The sequence below is a fragment of the Pleurodeles waltl genome, chromosome 4_1 (assembly GCF_031143425.1).
Source record: "Pleurodeles waltl isolate 20211129_DDA chromosome 4_1, aPleWal1.hap1.20221129, whole genome shotgun sequence".
Lineage (NCBI taxonomy): Eukaryota > Metazoa > Chordata > Amphibia > Caudata > Salamandridae > Pleurodeles > Pleurodeles waltl.
In genome coordinates, this window is record NC_090442.1 from 775,538,141 (window position 1) to 775,561,273 (window position 23,133).

At 45.5% G+C, this 23,133-nt stretch overlaps 1 protein-coding gene across 1 annotated transcript in view; it reads left to right on the plus strand.

The window, feature by feature from the left end:
• The window catches only part of LOC138287195 (uncharacterized), an 81,707-nt gene that overhangs the window by 32,070 nt on the left and 26,504 nt on the right, over nt 1–23,133 (plus strand). The window contains exon 2 of the mRNA XM_069227556.1: nt 14,693–14,838. Coding sequence (XP_069083657.1) covers nt 14,693–14,838 — 146 coding nt within the window. The remainder of the gene's footprint in view (nt 1–14,692; nt 14,839–23,133) is intronic.

Below are 23,133 nucleotides of genomic sequence, written 5' to 3' on the forward strand. Positions count from 1 at the left end.
ATTCCAATGTATAAAAAGGGCCTAAAGTCCCTTTCATCCAATTATCAGCCAATCAGTCTTATTCACAGTTTTAACTGAATCCTGTTGATCAGACTACAAGCTTGGATAGAGGACATAGGCCCTCATTATGACCCTGGCGGTTGGTGATAAAGTGGCGATAATACCGCCAACAGGCTGGCGGTAACTACGGCCAAATTATGACCATGGCGGTGATATCTCTGAAAGACAGTCACTGTACTACCCTGACCGCCAGGATGGAAACAACAGTCACCACAGCGATAGCTGGCTACAGCCAGGCGCAGACAAAGTTCCGCCCATCATATTATGACATGCCAAACTGCCACCTTTTCCTGGGCGGTACCAATGCCATCAAAAGCCTGGCAGAAACAAAGCTCAGAAGTGAAAGGACTCACTATTGGAGACACGGGGAAGAAACACGATTCCATGGAACCCGAATTGCAAGAGTTTTCGATGATCTTCTACGTTATGCTCCACCACGAACACCGGCGAAGACGACAACGGTGACTACAGCTGCCTAGCAAAGAAGGGGGGGGGAGGAAACGAGAGTGGCACACACACGCACCATACTCACCCCCGACACACACACCATACACACAACCAGATGCACCAAAAAAACAATGTATCCCCGTAAATTGGCTGAATAATGCAAGGACAACAGGAATTGACTAAAGTGATTGTAATAAGATCAACATCAAAATGAATAAGTCGATGTGGCAATGCAACAGATATGTACAAATGTACAAAGAAGGGACACTGCCCAGTCCTCAGTTCACAGGGGCCACATGGCCACAGGGCAAAGTCCAAGGCCCCACTCGATCCCTGCACCAATATGGAGAGAACACTGCAGGGGCATCAGTTGGCAAATAGGCAGGCACCTCAGGGGGGAGGGGCATCTCAGCCGGATGCGGAAACAAGACCACTGGTTCTGGAGGGGGCAACATGTCCTGTGCTTGGTCCTGGGGAGTGCAAGGCCACAGTCTCTCAAGTTGGTGTCTTTCCCACTGGTTCTAGCGGGGGCAACATGCCCTGTGCTTGGTCCTGGGGAGTGCAAGGCCACAGTCTCTCAGGTGGGTGTCTCTCCCATTGGTTCTGGAGGGGGAAACATGCCCTGTGCTTGGTCCTGGGGAGTGCAAGGCCGCAATCTCTCGAATGGGTGTCTCTCCCACTGGTTCTGGAGAGAAGCAACATGCCCTATGCTTGGCCCTGGGGAGTACAAGGCCACAATCTCTCAGGAGTGTGTTCCTTCTTGCTATCTGGTGCAGGCTCCTTCCCCTTCTTACTGGCTGATGCAGGCTCCTTCCCCTTCTTGCTGGCTGGTGCAGGCTCCTTCCCCTTCAGTATTTGTGGCCTGGAATCCTTTCCACCACGAGTATGTGTTGATGAAACTAGGCCTGTGGACTGTTTGGCTGAGGTGCTTGGCTGGGTTCTTGATACCCTGGCCACACGTGCAGGACCTGGGGGGTAGGTGTAGGGAAGAGGTCAATGGTGGAAAGGAAACGCTTTTTAGGGACATTGGGGCGAGAAGAGGGAGAAGAAATGGGAGTGGAGGATGAGGGAGTGGTTGTTGAAGGTGTTTGTCTGCTGGATTTGGGTGCAGGTGCATGGGTTGTTTGCTGTTGTGAGGTGGATGGCTGTTGGGTGTCTGAGTGCTTGCGTTTTTGTACTTTAGGAGGGGGGACAGATACGTTGGGAGAGGACACAGGGGACGTGTACATGGATGTTGTGGAGGTGTCTGCCAGTGAGGTGTGTGTTCTGCTTGTTGTGGTAATGATGCAGGTAATTGATGATGATGTAGTGCATGCAGGTGTGAGTGTGGACGTAACTTGGTGGGAGGCAGAGGAGGAGGGGAGACAGTGGAAATAGTGGATGTTGTTGTGTCTGCAAATGAATGGTGTTTGTGTGAGTGCCTGTGGGATGAAGTGTAGTGCTTGCGTTTGCCTTTGACACTCTTGGGTGTTGTCGTGGGTGCATGATCGTCTGGCTGTGTGCTTGGGATGGGTTGGGGTTGAGGAGAATGGGACTGGAAAGTGGAAGTTGGAGGGGATACGGCTGAAACAGGGACAATGGTTGCCATCAGAGAGGGTTGTTGGGCTGCCAATCCACTGTGAATGCCCTTCAGGAATGAATTAGATTGCTGCATCTGGGCTGCCAGCCCCTGGATGGTTTATTGCCCTACAGAGATGGATCCCAGGAGGTCAGTAGCCTCCTCACTCAGGGCAGCAGGGCTCACTGGGGCCTGAGGTGCCTGGGGCGAAGGAGATGCCCAACCCTCCAAGGTGAGCTGGCACAGGCAACTTGCTGAGGGGCTGCTGGGAGGGTGGTGCTGGTATGGGGGATGGCGACTGTACCCATAGCTGGGGTGGTCACAGAGGTGTCCACCACCACGAGGGAGCTCCCATCGGAGGAGGTATCTGAGTCTGTATTGTCCCCTCCAGTCTCTGCCGTGGTGCTCCTCTCGCCCTTCGTCCCACTGTTGCCCTCAGCGTCGGTGGACTCTGCCTTCAGGGTCCTGTGGGATACAGATCCCTCTGTCACCAGTGCCTCTGCTCCTCCGCCAGATGATGCTAATACACATTAACATTATTATTATTAGATATTTGTAGAGCGCATGGCTACCCGGAGGCCTCCCAGCGCTAATGCAGGACCATTCAACAGATAAAGCTGACAGGCTATAAAGGAAAAAGAAAGGTCTTGACCTTTTTACGAAACTGAAGTTCTGAGTTTTCTGATCGAAGCTCCAGTGGTAAAGAATTCCATAGATGACCCGCCTTGAAGGCATACGACCTGCCTCCGCAGTCTTACTTTATTAAACGAAGTGTATTGATCAAAGAAGCTGAGGAAGATCTGAGTGATCTCTGGGGGTTGTAAGGAGTTATGATATGCCTGAGAAAGGCCGGACCCCTATTGTGAAGTGCACAATGCACGTAGAGGGCGGCTTTAAAGTTAATGCACTGTTCAATGGGGAGCCAGTGAAGGGAACACAGAGCAGATTTAGTCGAGTGGTGTCTCGGGATACCTGTTAGAAGGGGGGCAGCAGCATTCTGCACCACCTGTAGTCTCTTTAGCACGTAGGAAGGAGAACTGAAGAACAAAACATTCCCATCGTCTAGGCGAGACAGTATCAGGGCCTGGACAATGAGCCTTTTAGCTACAAAGGGAAGAAATGTGAAAATCTTCCTACAGTTCCTCAGTAAGTAAAAGTAAGTAGCCGCCAATTTCTTCAAGTGGCATTCCATTGTGATCCGAGAGTCCAGCCTAAAACCTAGACTCTTTATATTATCTTTGGGCAATGGAAGGTCATTTAGTCCAGCAGAGACTAAGGAAGGGGGCTTCAAACATGAAACATTTCCTACCAACATAACCTCAGTTTTTACCTCATTTAACTTGAGTTTGTTGTTCGCCATCCATTTAGCGACATCGGATAGGCATGAAGAGAGAGTGGCAAAATTTGAGCCGGTTCCAGTAGAAAAAGAAAAAAACAATTGAGTGTCATTGGCATAAGACACAAGAGACAATCCATGGGGTTCCATGATCTTTGCCAGGGGGGGGCATATAAATATTGAAGAGTGCAGGCTAAGGAACCCTGTGGAACCCCACAGGTCAGAGGGAAGGTATCAGAATAATGGGATTGATCCAGGACTTGAAAAGTTCTTTGACTCAGATATGAGGGAAGCCCATTGAGACAGGTACTTTCAATTCCCATTTGAGAGGCTCTGCGAAGAAGAACTTTATGATGTACAGTGTCAAAACAATGATTAGATCTAATAAAATGATTGCTGCATATCCACCAGCATCCACACGGGTCTAGTCTCTTCACTGATAGCCAACAATGCTGTTTCGGTGCTGTGGAGCGGTCTGAATCCCATTTGGGTATTACGTAGAAGATTATGTTCTTCTAGAAGACCTGAGAGTTGATATGTTTCTCGATTATTCTTGACACAATGGGAAGAAGAGCAATTGGTCTATAGTTAGAAAGTGAAGCTGTGTCAAGATTGTTTTTTTTTTTAATAGAGGCTCAACTACCACATGTTTCCATTGTTGTGGGACATGGTCATGTAACAACGAGTCATTCAAAATGTTCATTAGCACCGGTGATATAACTTCGGATCCTAGAGCTAAGATAGAAGGGGGGAAGGGTCCAGAGGAGATCCGATTTTATGGAGCCCAGATATTTATCTACTAGATCTTTAGTTAGAGGCTGGAAAGCTGAGAGTGAGGCTCGAGGGGGCTGATCATCAGGATAAAGGACAAACTCATCCTCAGTGCAAGAATTACTAGGAAGAGTTGCTTGGATGTCAGCAATTTTCTTTTGAAAAAACAGGCTAAGTCATTACTATGTGCCTGAGAGCCCTCTACTATGTTCTTGATCGAAGGAAGCTTAGTCATTTCCTCAAAGATAGAGAATATCTCTCTAGGAGAGTTTGAGGATCGTTCGATCCTGGAGGTATAATGGGAGGCTTGTTCCGCCTTAATTTCCAAATGGAAAGACTGTTTCCTAAGGACATAAGGACAGGATGACAAAACAAGAAAGGGGGGGAGACCAAGGATACACTGGGTCACTGACTGCCCCAACACCACCGTTGGTGTACACAGCACCATCACACACAGGGAACAGGCCCACGCACTATGCAAAGCACTACCAGGGATATTGCTAGCCACCAAGGCATGAGGAGGAGCACACACCGCCACCTGCAGCACACCTGGGACCCACGCAGCCCTGATCAGTAGTGGATGCTTATAAGCTAGGTAGGCAGTACTTCCCCTTCAGAACCTAGCCACCAGAGGACCTACGCTGTTATGTCTGGCCTGGCCTAGTGGCACCCACTGACACCCACCCACCACCCGGATACCACACCTTCATCCGTTTCCTTCAATGATGGCCACTGAACTCACCCCCTTGTGACTCCTGTGATGCTCTCAAGCGCCCATCCAACTGTGGATAGGGCACCACCAGTATGCGGTCCATCATGGGGTCAGGGTTCCACAGGCACCCCTTCCTCACTGGGAGGCCATCCCCAGCTGGCCATCCGTGCTCTTCCCTGCCCAGCGTCTCAGGTCATCCCACCATTTGCGACAGTGGGTGCTCCGCCTGACATAGACTCCCAGGGTCTGCACCTCCTTAGCGATGGCACGCCATATACCCTTCTTTTGATGGACGCTGACCTACAGAGGCAATAGACAGGAGAACACCATTAGCCAAACAGTCCAACCTGTATCATAAATGACCCACCTTATCCGTTTCCATCACTATTGGCACACAAATAGCCCAGCACTCAACGTGTACCCAGTCAAGAGGACATCCCTCCCCCTTACACGGTGCCTTCACACACACCTCCATACATTCATGCCACATGCATCGTGCCCACAGTGTACTCACCTGTTGGTCGGGAGGCCCATAGAGCAGTCCGTACTGGGGTAGGACCCCATCCACCAGTTACTCCAACTCCTCAAAAGTGAAGGCTGGGGCCCTTTCCCTGGTCACACGGGCCACGGTAGGTTCCAGACACAGGTCACTTCAGCACATGTAGTGTAGGTCCTCTCCTATGGAAGGTCAGGAAACAAGTGAGGACTCAGGTAGAAAATGGCTGTCATGTCTGCGCCGGTGCATACCGTCACTGCCAGCGTAGATCATTTTTGGCCACTGTACGCCATAGGGCCTAATTTTAACCAATAAGGAATTGTACAGCGGTTCACGACTGCCTCCCGCCACGGCGCACAACGTCAGCGGCATAACCTCACTTCCACCTGTCCCTTCACACAGGACAGGCAGACGCCATTTCAGGGGGGGGCGGGCCTATGGAATAATGCTGCATCACAGGAGAAATAGGCACATACTTAACAAATCACACTGTCCCATAACATGTTTACAGATTGCAGACTATTGTTGTGGCTCCATTGTTCAGTTTGTGACAGCCTCCTCACTCTTTTGTCCCTTAGATTCCTACCTCTGTGGATGAATAGGAGATGGAGACATACCCCTGTGTACAGACCCTGGTGGGCTTGGCTACACTGGAGGACAGGCACATAATACTCACCTATAGACTGGATAGGGCCACAATCACAGAGCTGTGTGCCCAATTGGAGCCTGACCTGATATCTTCTATCAGTCATCCCACTGGGATCCCCCATCTTGTAAAAGTGCTATCAGTTCTTCATTTCCTGGCAACTGGTTCTTAAAAAAGTGCCAGTGGGCTTGGCAGCAGGAATGTCACAGCCAATGTTCTCAATAGTGCTGACAAGAGTGTTGTCTGCCCTGATAAAACACATGTGCTGCTACATTGCATTCCCCTAGGTTGAAGATTTGGCCACTGTGAAGTCCGAGTTTTATGCAATGGGACATATCCCCAATATAATTGGGGCGATTGACGGAACACATATTGCACTTGCCCCCCCCCTGCCAGAATGAACAGGTGTTCAGGAATCGTAAGAGTCTCTGCTCTATTAATGTGCAGATGGTGGGCTTGGTGGACCAGTATATCTCCCACGTCAATGCTAAGTATCCTGAGTCGGTGCATGATGCCTTTGTCCTGAGGAATAGCAGCATCCTAAATGTGATGGCCCAACTACAGAGGCACAGGGTGTGGCTAATAGGTGAGCCCTGGTTCACACCCCAGTATATGTTGGTGTATGCCTATGTTATTGGCCATATAGGATAGTGTGTGGCCAAATGTTGTCCCTCAATATTTGCAGGTGACTCTGGTTACCCAAACCTGTCATGGCTGCTGACCTCTGTGAGGAATGCCAGGGTAAGGGCAGAAGAACGTTATAATGAGGCACATGGGCGAACCAGAAGGATCATTGAAAGGATGTTTGGCCTCATGAAGGCCAGGTTCCGGTGCCTCCATCTAACAGGTGGATCCCTGTGCTACTCACCCAAGAAGGTCTGCCAGATAGTGGTAGCATGCTGCATGTTGTACAACCTGGCCCTCAGACGCCATGCCCCTTTTCTGCAGGAGGAGGAGACTGGAGATGTCCTTGTGGCAGCAGTGGACCCTGTGGACAGTAAGGATTAGGGTGCAGAGGATGAGGACAACAGAACATCTGTAATCCTTCAGTACTTCCAATGACACACAGGTGAGACAGTACAACTTTACATTTCAATGACTTTGGTTATATTCTGTGAGGCATTGGCATGCTGGTATTTCCCACTTCTATGCCCACTTACTGATCCCCCTGGGTACTCATTTTGCAGATGTTGGTGTTTTGACACATACTCCTGTTGTGATCACACCAGCCAGCTACAGGTCATTAATTCTATGCTCATTGTATATACATTTCATTTGCAATAGTTGTATCTGTTTCAATCAATACATATTTGAAATACATGACATACTCAAAATCGATTTTTATCAAAGGGTATTTATTGAAGTGCTTATTGAAGTAGAGGGGAAAGTGGAATGGGATGTGGTGATGATGGAAGAAAGTCCCAGGGTATTGATCGCAGAGAACGTTTGCGGGGTGGTTCACCTTCTGCAGGGAGTGGGGTGCTGGTGTCCTGTGAGTCCTGTGGCGGTGCCTCCTGGCCACTACTGGCAGCAGAAGTGGAAGGCTGTTCAGATGACTGGCTAGTGGCAGGGGCCCACTGGTGCGACACTGCCTCCCTCATAATGTTAGCCATGTCAGCCAACACCCCTGCTATGGAGATCAAGATGTTGTTGATGGCCTGCAAGTCCTCCCTGATCCCCTGGTACTGTTCCTCCTGCTGCCGCCTGTTCTCCTGCACGTTGTCTAGGATCTGACCTATCGTGTCCTGGGAATGTTGATAATCTCTCAGGATCTCGGAGAGTGCCTCCTGGGGAGTCGGTTCCCTGATCCTGTCCTCCCCCTGGCCCATAGCAGTCCTCCCAGTGCCCCTGTTGGCCTGTGCCTCTGTCCCCTGAACGGTGTGCCCACTGTCACTGACCCCAGGTCCCTGATTGTCTTTTGTGTGAGGTGTGGCCTAGGGTCCCTGTACAGGTGGGCACACTGCTGATTGACTTGTCCTGGGGACAGAAGTTTGGGGACGCTGGGTGGGTGCTGTGGTGTTGGATACTGCTGGGGGAGGCTCTGTGGTGGTCTGTGACTGGGCTTGGGTAACCGGCTGTCCAGTGGTCCCTGATGGGCCAGGTAGATCATCCAGATCCTGAAGACAGAGTTACTGTCATCACTGTGGGCCTCTTCAGTTGGGGGACTGGATAGTGCTGGCACCTCCTCTCCGGTGACATTGGATGGGGGTACCTGTGGGGATGTAAATGATGTGTTATGGTTAATGTGTATGGCATATTGTACATCCCTGGCTTCCCCTCTATGGTTGGTGTTGCCCTGCCAGCTTTTACTTGTGTATGTTGGTGTATGGTGAGATTGTTAGTTCTCTATGCTGTGCATGCTTTAGTGATGAGTGTCCATGCAGGGTTGTGAGGGGTGTCAATGCATTGGTACAGCGTGCATGGCTTGGCATTGGGACTGAAGAGATGTGATGGTGGAGAGTGTTGGATGTAGTGGAGTGATGGGAGTGGGGGTGAGGGTATATGATTGCATGCAGGTAGGGGGGTGATAATAGTAGAGAGTTGACTCACCAGAGTCCAGTCCTCCTCTGACTCTGGCCAGGCGCTCAGGATGCAGTATTGCCAAGGCTTGCTCCTCCCATGCTGTGAGTTGTGGGGGAGAAGGTGGGGGTCCACCGCCAGTCCTCTATATAGCGAGCTGGTGTCTTGCTGCTATGGAACGTACCTTCCCCCGTAGGTCGTACCACCTCTTCCTGATGTCTTCCCTTGTTCTGGGGTGCTGTCTCACAGCGTTGACCCTGTCCACGATTCTCTGCCATAGCTCCATCTTCCTTGCTATTGATATCTGCTGCACCTGTGCTCCAAATAGCTGTGGCTCTACCCTGACGATTTCCTCCACCATGACCCTTAACTCCTCCTCAGTGAAACAGAGGTGCCTTTGTGGTGCCATGGGTGTTATGTGATGTGTGTTGGTGAGGGTGTGTTGGGTACTGTCTTGGGGTGTGTGAAGTGGGGTGTGTGAGGGATGTATGGGTGTATGTGGTGTGCGTATATAGTTGTGTCAGTGGTCTTGGTGTCAGTCTCGTGACAATGATTTGTATTCGTAAGGGGTTGTGGGTAATGTGGGTGTGTGTTTTATAGTGGTGTGGGTGTGGTGTGTGTATGGGTTTCAGGTGTGTGTTGTTTGAATTGTCCAATGTAGTGTTGCTTTGCCTGTGGGTGTCCATTGTGAGTGCGACGGTATGTACCACCAATGGTTTACTGCCATTGAATGTCTGCCGTGGTGATTTGTGGGCCATAATGTGGTGGGTGTTGTTCTGTTGGCGTAAAGGTGTGGGTTTTGATGCCACCAGTTTATCACTGACTTTTGGTCTGGCGGATTTGTGTCTGTGGCTGAATTCTGTCAGATTGGTGTGCTTCATAATATGGTGAACTGATATTGGCGGCTGTCAGCATGGCTGTAAGCCGGATTTACCGCCAGGGTCATAATGAGGGCCATAGTCTTGTTGACGCCCTTGCAAGCAGGGTTGAGGGCAGGGACTAGAACTACTGACCAAGTTTGCTGATTGCTATTAATTCACTGGAAACATGTCACACTTGGGGGGGATGGTTGTTTCTATGTAATCTTTGCCGACCTTTGGTTGGCATTTGATCTTGTCCCAAGGGAGGCCCTTTGCAAAGTCATGACTGACCTGTTGCCAAGAAATATCTCATAGATGTTATTAGTAGGCTCCACATCAACAACTATGGATAAGTTAGATGTTGGTCCCTGGGGAATCTGACACACCCCATTCCAGTGACACAGGGTTTAAGGCAAGGGTGTGTCTTAGCTTCAGCCCTGTTTCCGCTTGAGCTATCCAAGTATGATGCACTGAGTTTGGCCGACAGGAAGGTCCTGGCAATCCTTTTTGCGGACGACTCCTTACTGACCTTGAAATCTCCTATGAGTATTCCAAACTTGTTGGACCAGTTTGGTGTCCTTTGCAGGCAAAGGGGGATGGAGATCAACCTTAATAAAACCATATATATGGTCCTGAACCCCTGCCACTTGACTCAATCACACCCATTTTTCAATGTTGCCCCACCGGAGAGAATCTGTATATTTCAGTACCTAGGGTACACCCTCAACGAGCATTTTGGTTGTTCTCCCCAGAGACAGAAGTGCAAACTTAGGTTAGAGCACTACACAGGAGGTATTCTGAGGGCCTTGCTGGGCTCCAATTTTCGTTTGATAACCCCCACCCTTCAAAATGTATAACCTGCAAGCCCTGGGTGGGGAGGGGTCTTTATATGATAGTGAACTCTGGGGGCACGAGAATGCATGTGACATGGAATTGGTGGAGAACTTTTTTTTACGACTCCTCACTAACCTATCTGCTAGTACCCCACTCATTCCCCTCCGGTTAGACCCAGGTCATAGATCTCTGCTGTACTGGAGGAGGATTTTGTTCTCCTCAGACTTAGGGCCCTATCCGATGAGTTTAGACACCATTTTAAAGCTTCCAGGGGAGGCAAGTATCCCATGGCTGGGGTTTATCAAACATGGCCTATCAGAGATTGGTTGTGAGAATCTTTGGGTGAATCCAGAATCCTCATGTAGTGTATCAAAGTCCGCGCTCAAGAGGATTTATTGGAGACATGTGTATGGAGGGCTCCACAGATCCGGGAAGGTGGGCTCTTTGACTTCAGTCTTTCTTGAGTTCAGAGATGCTTTCTCCCTGGAAGAATCCATGGATATGATTGAGCCCCTGTTTGTTAAAACATTGTATATTAAGTTTCCGATTGGGAATTTGCTGCTACATTCATTCACTGCTAAATGGCATTGTCCCCCACTGAACTAAATGTGAGTTGCCCCTTCTGTCCTGACACAAAAGAATGCATTCACCATGTTTTCTTTTTTTGCCTGCATTATCACACTTATTGGAGGAAATGGATTATGTCGCTGTGTCGTAACCTGGGGACAGGAATTATAGAACAGTTTCTAGGATTCTTAGACCTAACACAGCGCAGCCACTTGTGTTCACTGTTTCCCGTTTTTTTCCGCATTAGTGGAGATGTAGGCAGAAAAGGGCAGCTCATTTGTCCACAGGCTAGGTGTGGTTACTTGAATTTTGCCCATGCCTGTTCTTCACAATCGGCTGTTATTAAATTAATTTTATGTTCTCGTTTATCGTGATTTTGGATATTTAGTGCCATATGTTACTTTCTTGCATCATTTCAGCTTTATATATGCTGCTATTTTCCTCGACTTTCTCTTATTTTTAACGTAGCGTTTTTAAATGTTTTTATGTATTGATGTCTTGTGTTATATGTGCTTTTATGGCAAGTTTTGTTGAATAAAGAATGATATACAAATAAATGATCAGTGGCGAATGTATACATTAATAGTGTTCCACGGATGTTTACCTATTAAATAGTGATTAATGTATATGGTTCCAGATACTGCCAAAGTCCCCTTTTGGATACAGTTACAAAAACACATTTACACAGAATGCATAAGCAAATGGGGGAAACTCCGAACATACACATTGCTGATTGGGCCACTGACATTGGTTTAGAAAGGGCTAAGCCATAAACAAGTTAGCGCAGAAATGGTGCAAGGCGTGTAATAAATGACAATACAGGTGATGCGGAGGAAATCAAGGACATAACAAGATGACAGGTTGTGTTAAAAATCAAACCGACGACTCTGACACAAATTCAAGAGGCTTTCTATACAGTTCTTGTAGGGACGATCCATGGGCTGTTTTACGATGGGCTGCTCTGGCTTGGGGCAGAGCTGAGCTCCTGTTTTTATATGTGTGAGTTTGTGAGGTCATTTAATTAAACCCAATATTTCTCTGAGTTGCAGCTTCATTTTTAGACAAAACATATTAGAAACAGTGAGCAAAGTTTTCCTCTTTCTGTTTCTAAAATGTGCTGTCTAATTCGAAATGAATGCAGTAATGTTGGTTTAAATGTATTGACCGTGAGCATGCTGGCGCATAAAAACACAAGCCATACTCAGCCCCGAAGCAGAGCAGCCCACAATAATTTGAAAATCAAAAAACTTGTGAAAAGGCAAATCTCAAAATGTGTCCCATGTACCACTGACCCAGCTGGTCATGAGTATTGCACTGTGAACACGTATCCCCCCACCTCTCTTCCCGCCTTGACTTTCCACCTAATTAATAAATTATCTCTTTGGCTCCTAGATCAGATTGGGATTAAAAATTTGGCCAGGCACCCAAAAAACAACACATTTGCGGATCACAACCTTTCATGAATCATTGTGTGGTTAGCATTAGGGTCTCATTTTAGAGCGAAATTTATGATAAATTATGCTTTTTAAAGTTTCAAAGCCCAGTAGCATCCTCCAAGATTGGAAACATCATTATTCCATTATAGATCACCCATGTGGTCTGACACATGCCTCAGGTCAATAAAGCTGTCATCATCAGGTCCCTGTACTCATTGCTTTCTCTTAGATCCCCTAGCCTTAGCTCGCCTCTGCATCTCTGGATCCCCTGTCATGAACTAAAACTCCTGGTCACCCTTAGGGATTTGCTGTCACCTCTAACCAACATGGCCCCAGAGGTTTACACTCATTCTTAAGTCTGTAAGCTTCTGCTCACCTCAAGGACCCGGGGATTCTGCGCAACCTAAGGGCATGAGGCTCATATGCCCGATCAGTTGGTCCCTAAACTACCCACTTACCAACAGGACCCTTAAACTTATTTTGATCTTTGGTCTCCTGAGGATCCTGCTCAGGCTCAGATCTCCAAGACTCCAGCTCACTCTAAGGAGCCTTTGGTCCAGCTAATCTTCTGGCCACTCGATATCCTTGTTTACCATTAGGCTCAGTAGCCAGTAGCTCTTGCTCACTCATAACTAAAAGCTTCAGGATACCCTCAGTTCACTGAAAACCATGTTCACTGGGAGCCAATATTTCTGTGTACTTCCCTTCAGCTTGGAACATAGTCACCACCAGATCTCTAAAGCTCCTGTTTGCTCTCATTGGGCATTGGAAGGGAGTGAATATTTGATTCAGGAATATTGCTTAATTTAGGTCTATGAGCCTTCAACCCATCCTCAGCTTCCTGGGGTTCATGCTCACTCTCAGTTACCCAAATCATAGCTCACTCTCAGGTCTTAAAGGCACCTGATTGCACCATTGACTCCTGCAGTCAGTAGCTACCTGCTTTAGAAAACCTTAACATTTTCAGAAGACCACAATTCCCCAAAGAAATTCAATGGATTTCGGTCTTTGTGAGTATTTTGATTTCTGCAGACTTCCAAACGAGATTCAGGGAGGTGGAGGTACCTTGTGCTGGTTCCGGTAATGGACAGACTAAGAGGCTGGTTTTGAGTTGGGTGGTAATGAAAAAGCCACCCATTTCTTGAGGAAGTGTGAAAATCAGAGGAGAACTGACTGGTGGTGTTTCCTTTATGACACACTGTTTTTTGAAGGAAACTCCACTGGTGGGTTCTACTGTGGATTCAGCACTTCCTTTGTGTGTCCACCAACTTCTAAATCAAGTCATAGAACACTGGACCCTCAGAGAACTAAGGAGCGTGTATGAGGCACTAATCCACTTGTTCCTTATTCACACTGACCAGGAAATGTCTGACATCCTCTTCTCCGTCAATGCTTTGCATCATCATTCGCTATACACTATTTTTATCCACTTGCCATCTCCTTTCTCTCCACTTTTGTTTCCCATCCTTCTCTCTCTATAACAATCATTCAACCCTAATTGCCATTCAATCTTTCTTCTCCCTTCCACTGTTTGTCTCTCCACCCTCTCCCTGTGACTTGTATCCTTTAGTCTTTGCCCCTCTCCCTCCTTTCCTTTTTCTCTCCTATTTCATATCAGGATGGAGGGTGAATGATTTTTTGAACAGCAACACTGCCAAAAAAAATATTTTCCTTTTATCTGTTTCTCTTTAGATTTTTTTAATTTGCACGGTTATTTAAAACTGATGCTGTTCTTGGTGTTTTTCTCCCATTCTGTTGCACAGTATTTGAATGAAACTCCCAATCTCAATCAGAGAAAACTGGTAGCAGGTACCTGCAGCTTGTGGTTGCGACCTGCTGTGGAGGACAAAGCCTCCTCCCCACACGAAAGACTTGTTACTTTTGCTGCTCAGAAGACGCACCGCTCTCAAAGGCTCACTGTTATCTTCTAAGACCTGGAATGGACTGAGCTGCACCACATGATTTACGTCCTCTGGCTGCCCTATTGTAATTCTGCAAATACCAATTAATTGGCCTAATATATGGCTTGCTCAGACTACCTCTCACCTGGAGCTGCAGCAGTCTAATGAGTAGAAAAATCAGCCCACAGGTGGAAGGGAAAAAAAACACTATCCCTCCTCTGCCACAGGCCCCTAGGGCCATGGCCTCCATTCCCAATCCGACCCTGATTATAAAGCTACATGGACACCCAAGTCGTAATTGCTATTCGGGTAGGGATTGCATCACCCTTTGCTCACATCAATTAAACAGAGAGAATCTCTTCCAATATGATATGATGGCACCCTGCCAAGGGCAGGTCCCGGGGGACATGGTTACTTGTTAATACTAATTAGCAGCCTTGCTTGGTGACAAGTAGTTTACAGCCCGTCCTACTTAGCAAGTAATTTCCAGTTTGTGTTACTGACATTCTTGGACATTAATCTTTCTTCTGTATTGATCCTTATTTCAGTGCACAATAAAGCTGACGCCATGGAGGAAGCGCTCGTAGACTTCATCCCTTATGAAATCTGCAACGGTGCCACCTGGTACGATGGCGTCCTTGCGAGACATCAGCTGTGCGCTGGCAATGAAAAGGGACAAATTCCTATCTGCCAAGTAAGGTGCCTTCAGTAAACTGATGAATTAATTATTTGAACGTTTCGGGGGCTTTTTAGTTTAACTCCTGCAGGAATTAGCATAGCCAGCCGTGGGCTGCTTGCTGCAGGTTCTACATGCTGAGCAGGGGGACGACAAGTGGGGATAGAGAAGAGTAATGGAATTTAGGCTTGGATCACAGGGGTGTCTTTTGTTTGCATGCTTGCTTGCTGGTGATGCTTTTTTAAAGTGCTAATTTGAATCAGCTCAATAAACACAGTAAATGTATACTGGCAAAATAATTGGTGACACATCATGCTATAATAAAAATATTGTGTCTCATCAATATTGTGGCTTAAATATTGTTTGTAATAACATCAATCCACTGGGTGTACGTTTTCTGTTTTTAACTCCAGAGGGGTGATATTTTTGTAAAAAAAATATTTAGGACACAATATGTTTGTGAGATATTTAGGCCGTAATATTCTGATACCATGTAATTCAAATTTTGTTCAAAGCTTGGAACTCAAATGAGATCCATATAAAACAACACAATGTAGCAAATGACATAAATCACATTATAAATAATTTAAATCACATCAATGTTAGTTTAAAAACATAAAAAATATAAATACTATTTGACATACAACTTCATTTTTTGGAGAAAAAAGCTGCTGCTACTGTATTAATATATTGCAATTTAAAAACATTGATCTAAGGATTTGACAGCGGGAAACATGCAGTGCAGGACAAACAAATAATATTTGATTAAGATCCGGAATACCCGTTTTACACAAATTACACATTTTGACCTTATCTTTGGAATTATTCCAATTTGCTGTCAACACAATTAGTAGGAGTAAATTCATTCCTAATGGTGGTCCAAACGCGGCAAATTCAATTTTCTAAGTTCAACGAGAAATGTTGCTGATCTTCCTGTAACTGACAGAAGGCGATTATCACCTCACATTTTAGCTTTGATTCACAGTATTTTATGTCCAATCTTTGTTTTGTTTTTTTAACACCTGATTAATGCTTTAGACAGGTTTTAAGTTGAGTGTAAGAAAAAGTATCCAGTAGATTCAGCTTTTGATCAAATTGATTTAATGCAAATTTATAATCTCTAGACAAAGAATATTTTTCTAATTCTGAACTAAACATATCTAAGTGCAAAAAAAACCATCAGTGAATACCCCTTACACTTCATGAACTGGTGGCCCCATCAGATCACAAGGCCTTGCACATGACAGCTTTTTAAGCCCAATTCAATGTCTTAAAGCAGGTACAGGAACAGACAAATAAAAATTACAAAATGTTTGCAAAATTTGACCTTCATCTTCCCTAAAACAAAATCTCACTTAGACTGGTTTATTGATTCTATGCCATACAATAGTAGGGGGAACCTTTATCTTATATATTAAGAGTAGGTAGGAAAATTGCCTCTGACCCACCGCGTTATAAAATGCTCTTAATCCATTAGCATGTGATAAGGCTTTGGAGGAAAAGTGTTTAATTTGGTCCTTTTCGTTCATACTGAGATATTAATTTTCAGAAAGTGATGGGAGACAAACAGCTGAAGTGAGTCTAACCGATTTTTTAGACCCTTAGAAGTTAAGTGCAGAATGGCAATGTCATCAGCATACATCAGATGTGGAAAAGATCACCCCCAATATTAGGAGAATCCCCCTTACTACTCAATAAACTTTCCGGAAAGTCTTAAGCATACAATGAGAAAAGAATGGGGGGCGGCAGACAGCCCTGTTTCAGACTATTTTGGGTTCAAATTATGGAAGAGAAGCCCCAGTTGCCATCCAATAACACCTGACACCAGGTAGAGAAGTGAAGTGCAATAATTAATGTAAAGAGGATTTTAGACATTCCTAATTTCTTCAGTTTTCTCCACAAGATACGGTGATCTACCCTATAAAATGGCGTAGTGAAATCTATAACTGCAGTATACACCTGAAACCCACAAATAGACACATACTTTTAAACTTTTAATTTCAGCATAAAGATGTTGTCAAATGTGCAATGTTTCTTCCTAAAACATTTTTGCACTACAAGAAGAATCTTTTCCTCTTCTACCCATACTGAAAGATGATCAAGATTACTCTTAGTAAATAATTTTTCCTATTGCATCAAGTAGGACAATTTGATGGCAAAGAGAGTGGAGATTTCTAGGGCCCTTTTTATGTAGGGGAATTACGATACTCCCTGTCCAAGAAGGAGGAATTATTCTATATTGATAATAATATGGTAAAACGTGTGTAAGAACAATAGCCCTCAGCGAGGCCTCTCTTATGAATAAAGGTCACTGATATAAGTGCTTTATTCGTCTTCCTTAATAGGAATTGGAAGAGATTTTATTCTACATCCACAACAGGTAGATATAATGTCCCAATGTCTTTTTGTGTCCTTCCGGGAGAGAGCTTCTTATAACTTGAACAAGTACAAAGATTATTTCAGTTTAGCAATGACCCTAGAATTCGGAGTGTGTTCCACCATTTCATTTATCAAAGCTCACTGTTGTAATTTTAAGGTTCCAGGGTCCTACTTTCTTTTGAGCCAAGTCGATTAGGAAGGAAAGTACTTTATGATCGCTTAAGGAATTTAAAATTACTTTCATATCTATGATCCTCCAAAAAGTGATGAAAGGAACTACCACTTAATCAATGAATGAACAACTAACCAAAGATTGATGTGTAAAATTCGCAGGAGTATTGCTTTCGATTCTTCCATGAGCTATTCAAAATTCTTATTCCTTAGGACTTTCATTAACAAGAAGCCTCTTATCAGATTTACTGTTGGGAAGGAATATTAAGAGGGGAATATTTAACGCTTCGTCATTATATATAGCCTTAGACATGGTTTGGTAGTTTGGCATTAAAATAACCCACCAATAATGTATATTTAAAATCTTCTTGCTCCCTAATTTCAGAGCTAAGAGAAAGTTACTTGCTTGCTCATAGCTGGAGTCAGGAGGCAAGTACACATTTACCACCAGAAGAGAATTGTTAAAATCCTGGTCAGCTTTCATGAGTATTTTTATAGCCTGAAATTATTTTGAGTCGTAACTATAAGACCAACTGTATTTATTACTTAAGAGTATCACTATACCCCCTTTTACGTGGCCCTGCTAGAGGGAATTGCAAGACAATTCAAAACAAAGTACCCCTTCGAAGACACAATTATTTGTTGACCAGGTTTCATGGATACATATCATAGCAGCAACCAGACTATTAAAAAACATTTTATTATCATCAGTCAGTAGTCCTGCTGCATTTCAGGAAACCACCTTGAGGCCATTACTATGAATTGTTATTGCTGTTAAACCCAATGACAACCTTAGAATTAAGGACACCTGCTACCCAACTCCAACTGCCAGTCTAAAGTCGGAATCTGAGGAACTCCCCTTCCCATTCCTCTAAGCAGAGAAACCCTCCTGACGCCCTGCCAGGGATATCTGCAGATTTGTAGATTCTCATTTGACATTTGGTTGTAGGGGTGGAGGAACCAGAGGGCAATAAGCTTCACCCATGATTTTTTTAAAGGAAGCTCGGCTAGCCTTCTTTTCCTTCAGGGTGAATACATCAATGCCTCAACTGCGTAACTTGTCACAATTTAGTAGGACTAGATTGGATACTATCTTTGAATTAAAGGTTACTCCAGTCCTACTATTTGCTTCTGAGGTCTCAATAAAGACCAGGGAGATATTGCTGCTTTGAACCATTTTTAATTCAGCTATCTCAGCAAAGCAGCCCAATAACAAGGCTCTGTTCAGACATATTTTTTGGTTTAAGATATCGCTAAATTCCAAAACAAGAGGCACATTCAATACATTAAATGAAGTGTTAACCCACGTATTTTCACCATTATAAATTACATTATCTCCCAAACTGGAATAAAGAATCTTAGCCTGGGGGTTCAGAGGAATGGGGGAAACATCTTGTGGGGGAACCCCAATAGAGACAGCTATGGTGTCCTCAGGCTGTAAGCATGGAGAATGGACAGAAGGCTCATGATTAGAAGAAACTACCACCCTTCTTTGTCAGGTCACCCCCTTCACCTCATTCGCTGTCTACTTCCCCACCGGGATCAGAATTTGCATCAAAGCGGAGTTTTTTGTGTGTTCTTTACAGATTCTACATTGTTTTTTCTTCTTCTTGTTAGCTTTCTGTTTATTGCCTTTATCGATTTTCTTTGAATTCTTCCCTCCATGATTTAATGACACAGGAATTCCTTCTGAAAAACTGGAAGGAGATCACTCTTTTTACATTTTGTGAGGCGGGAGGGGGTTCTAAGATGATACTTCTAGGGGCATTGTTTTAAAGAGATTTTGCAAACACAAAGACGACTCATTCTCCGTCGGGCTTGACTGCCTCTTTATTTCTTTTCTGATAATAAGGAAGACCAGCTTGTTTTCCCATATCCCTAGATAAGTGGTTGGATGAGAGCTCCTCAATAGAATTTGCTTGTTGGTTACTTGGTTGGGCATCAAATTGAGATACAGACAATTCTTTCCCATATTCATGACCTATGGGTGAAGTAGTTTTGTCTAATAATACTGTGAGTTATTAACCGATTTCTCCTAAAGAGCCAGTGTAGAGGAGAGAATTCTCTTTAGGCCCTGCAGAGATTCAGGGTATTGTACATAATTCCCAGGGAAATTACATAAAGACTGAAGATTTAGGTGCAATTCTGGTGTGGCAGATTTCCTAGAAGTGGAAGAAGAATTCTCGGATAGGGTGCTACTGAAAAGTTGCATTCTAGGGTGGTGGATGGCATCGAAAGGGGAACCTTCCGTAGGTAGGAGGGATGCAGTAGAAACCAAATGGTGCTACTTTAAATCAATGTCCAATTCCAGAAGGGTGACATCTTCAGTGAGAAGTGCATTTTCCATGGCCACTGGACTCTCAGAGTGTGTACATACACCCTTGCCATTGGGAAATGGTGGCTTAAAAGTGCATCATGAGGGTTCAGTTTGAATTCTGGTAGTAACTCAGGGGTTGCTTCTGTTGAAATCAGATCTTTATCACCTACATCCCATTTACAAAAGAATGTTGAGATAGCATTAATACCCTTTAAAGAGTTTAGATGTAGGGATTTGTTTTTCATGGGGTTTGATCTAGTTTTTTTTATATGCACCTACATAAACTAATCTCACAGAGCATAGTTTCTTAGCCATCATAGTTGTATTAAGACTGAGATAAACTGGTGGTAAACTTAATAAAGTAGGGAAAGAAAATCTGAAAACCAAGTGTTAGAAATAGGGTCTCTAGTTGGCAGTGGTTTGCACCCTGCCCAAGTAGGGACCCTCACTCTAGTCAGGGTAAGGGAGCCACACAGCTAAGATACCCCTGCTCACCCCCTTGGTACCTTGGCACAAGCAGTCAGGCTTATTTATCTCAGAGGCAATGTGTAAAATATTTGTACACACACACACACACACACACACACACACACACACACACAGTAGTAACACAGTGAAAACACCAGAAAAGTACTCCACAACAGTTTTGAAAAATAGCCAATATTTATCTGAATAAAATAAAACAAAAACAAAAAAGTCCAACATACGTAAGCAAAGATAAATAAATTCAAAGATTAAACTTCAGTATAGTGCATAGAAACACAATGGATCCAACTGGGGCTATCACAACGTCGTGGATGAAGTCATTCCCAACAGTCCGATGCCACTCGCTAGGGAGTGTGGGCCAGTCACGGAATCGCACGGACCCCCCGGTACGTATCTTTGAAAACATTGAAACAAAAATGTTACATGGAGTTAGGGAGGTGAGGTGTCACTGGAGCCGGCATGGTGTTGGTTCCTTACTGCTACCAGGGAGGTAAAGCGTTGTTTCCTTAGTGCAAGGCAGGGGTGGCGAGGCATCGGTTCCTTACGGTTGTGGGGGAGGTGATGTGGCGTTGGTGGCGAGGATTCGGTTCCTTACCATACAGCAGGGTTGATGAATCCAGCTGGTTAAGATGTGCAACATCGACTTTGTTGTGTCGTGATCACACCCAGTGCCACAGGTGCTGCTGCAAAGTCGGGTCTTGCGGACGTCAGGGACTCGGCACTCAGGACTTACACTGTAGCAGGACTTTGGAGGCGCTGCAGCGACAACGGGCTTGTGGCATCAGTCACGGTTGTTGCATTCAATGGGGTCCACGGCTCCTGGTGCAGGCAGCGGTGCGGAGTCAGACAGTGGTTCCAGTTCTGAAGTCGCTCTGGTGTCGATGCACTTGGTTTCTTTTTGGTTTCACCAGAACTCACTTCCAAGGGCCCAGGAAGTGGATTTGGCACTGCTTGGCAAGTCAGGACTCCCAGCAAGAAAGCCCAGGTGCTGGCAGATGAAGCCTTTGATGTCCCTGAGACTTTTACCAGGAGGCAAGCTCAGTTCAAGCCCTTGGAGAAGCAGGATGTAGAAAGCAAAGTCCAGTCCCTTCACTCCCAGGACAGAAGTAGCAAGCAACAATGTCAGCACAGCAAACCAACAGGAAGTCTAGCTCTTCTTCCTGGCAGAATATCCTCAATCCAGAAGTGTTCTGAAGTTGTGATCGCAGAGCCACAGTACTTATACTCTTTTTTGCCTTTGAAGTAGGCAAACTTCAAAGGAAAGTCTTTGTAGTGCACAAGACCCTGTCTTTCTTTGCCCTGGCCCCAGACACACTCCAAGGGGTTGGAGAGTGCTTTGGGTAAGGATAGGGACAGACCTGTGCAGATGCAAGTGTCAGCTCCTCCCGCCACTCTAGCCCAGGAAGACCCATCAGGATAAGCAGGGCACACCTCCTCTCCTTATATGTGATTGTCTAGAGTGAATTCTCAAACATCCCAACTGTCATCCTAACTCAGACATATTTTCCGCAGACAGGCAGAGGCACAGAATGATTAAGCAAGAAAATTCAGACAGACAATCTAAAAACCAACTTCACCAAAAGATGTATTTTAAATTTTGAGTTCGGAGACCCCAAATTACACTCTCTATCTGCTCTCAATGGGGAATTGCACTTAAAAGATATTTCACGGTAATCCCCATGTAAATCTATGGGAGAGAGATATGCCTTGCAATAGTGAAAAACAAATTTAGCAGTATTTCACTATTAGGACATGTAAAACACACCAGTACATGTCCTACCTTTTAAATACACTGCACAACACCCATTGGGCTGTCTTGGACCTACCTTAGGGGTAACCTACATTAGTAAAAGGGAAGGCTTGGGCCGGGCAGACCAAACTGGCAGTTCCAAACTGCCCACACAGGCACTGCAGTGGCTGGTCTGAGACATGTTATAGGTCTATTAATGTGGGTGGCACAATCAGTGCTGCAGGACCACTAGTAGCATTTGATTTACATGTCTTGGGCACCTCTGGTGCACTTTACTGGGGACTTACTAGTAAATCATATATGCCAATCATAGATAAACCAATCACCAATACAATTTAGACAGAGAACACTTGCACTTTAGCACTGGTCAGCAGTGGCAAAGTGCCCAGAGTCCTACAGCCAGCCAAAATGAAGTTCAGCACAGGATCAAAACAGGAGGTCAGAAGGCAAAAAGACAGGGGAAACCACTCCAAGGGCTGATAGGTCTAATACCAGGACCGCCTGGGTTTTAAAGCAGACCTGGCATGGACGTAGTAAACGATTGCTTGGCAAGAAAACAGCCAATCTCTGATTACTCCAAGGATTATTATGGGGAACAGTGAGGAGCCAAGTCTCCAAGTAGGAAGAATGCACCTTTGAATACCCTCAAATATATAACAAGGCTGAGCTGAAGAGAGATTAAAGATCCGAGGGACCTAGTAAAAGACTGCCAAAACGGAGTAAAGCCACAGAGGTTCCTTATGAGCCAGAGAATGTATAACAATGATCAGCTGCTGCCGGGACCACAAGCCGCACCTGGACCACCAGCCAAACCATTCTAACTCATCAAACACACATCATTCACCTCTCACTGAATCACCCCCACTATTAACAGCACCCAGACTACACACCGCCCCCTCCTTGCGCCACCCCAGTCACCCTAGATCTATTAGCAGCTGCTGCTGTAATATTGGGCTGCTCAATGCAAAAAAGGGGGAGGGCAGGAAGACATAGGCTGCCTGGGTGGAGTCCCTAACTGTGCCTTCAAAGGGATGGCATCCGTATTAGTTAACCCCTTTGTGGTACTGGCACCTGGGCTGCTTCTTGGACAATGGAGAATCTGATGAGCAACTGCTGGGGAAAATCTTCCAGCCTTAGGTGCAATCCTGGGTGCTGGGGATGTGGGCACTAAAACAAAAATGGGCAGACACGGTGGAGGCGGCTGTTGATG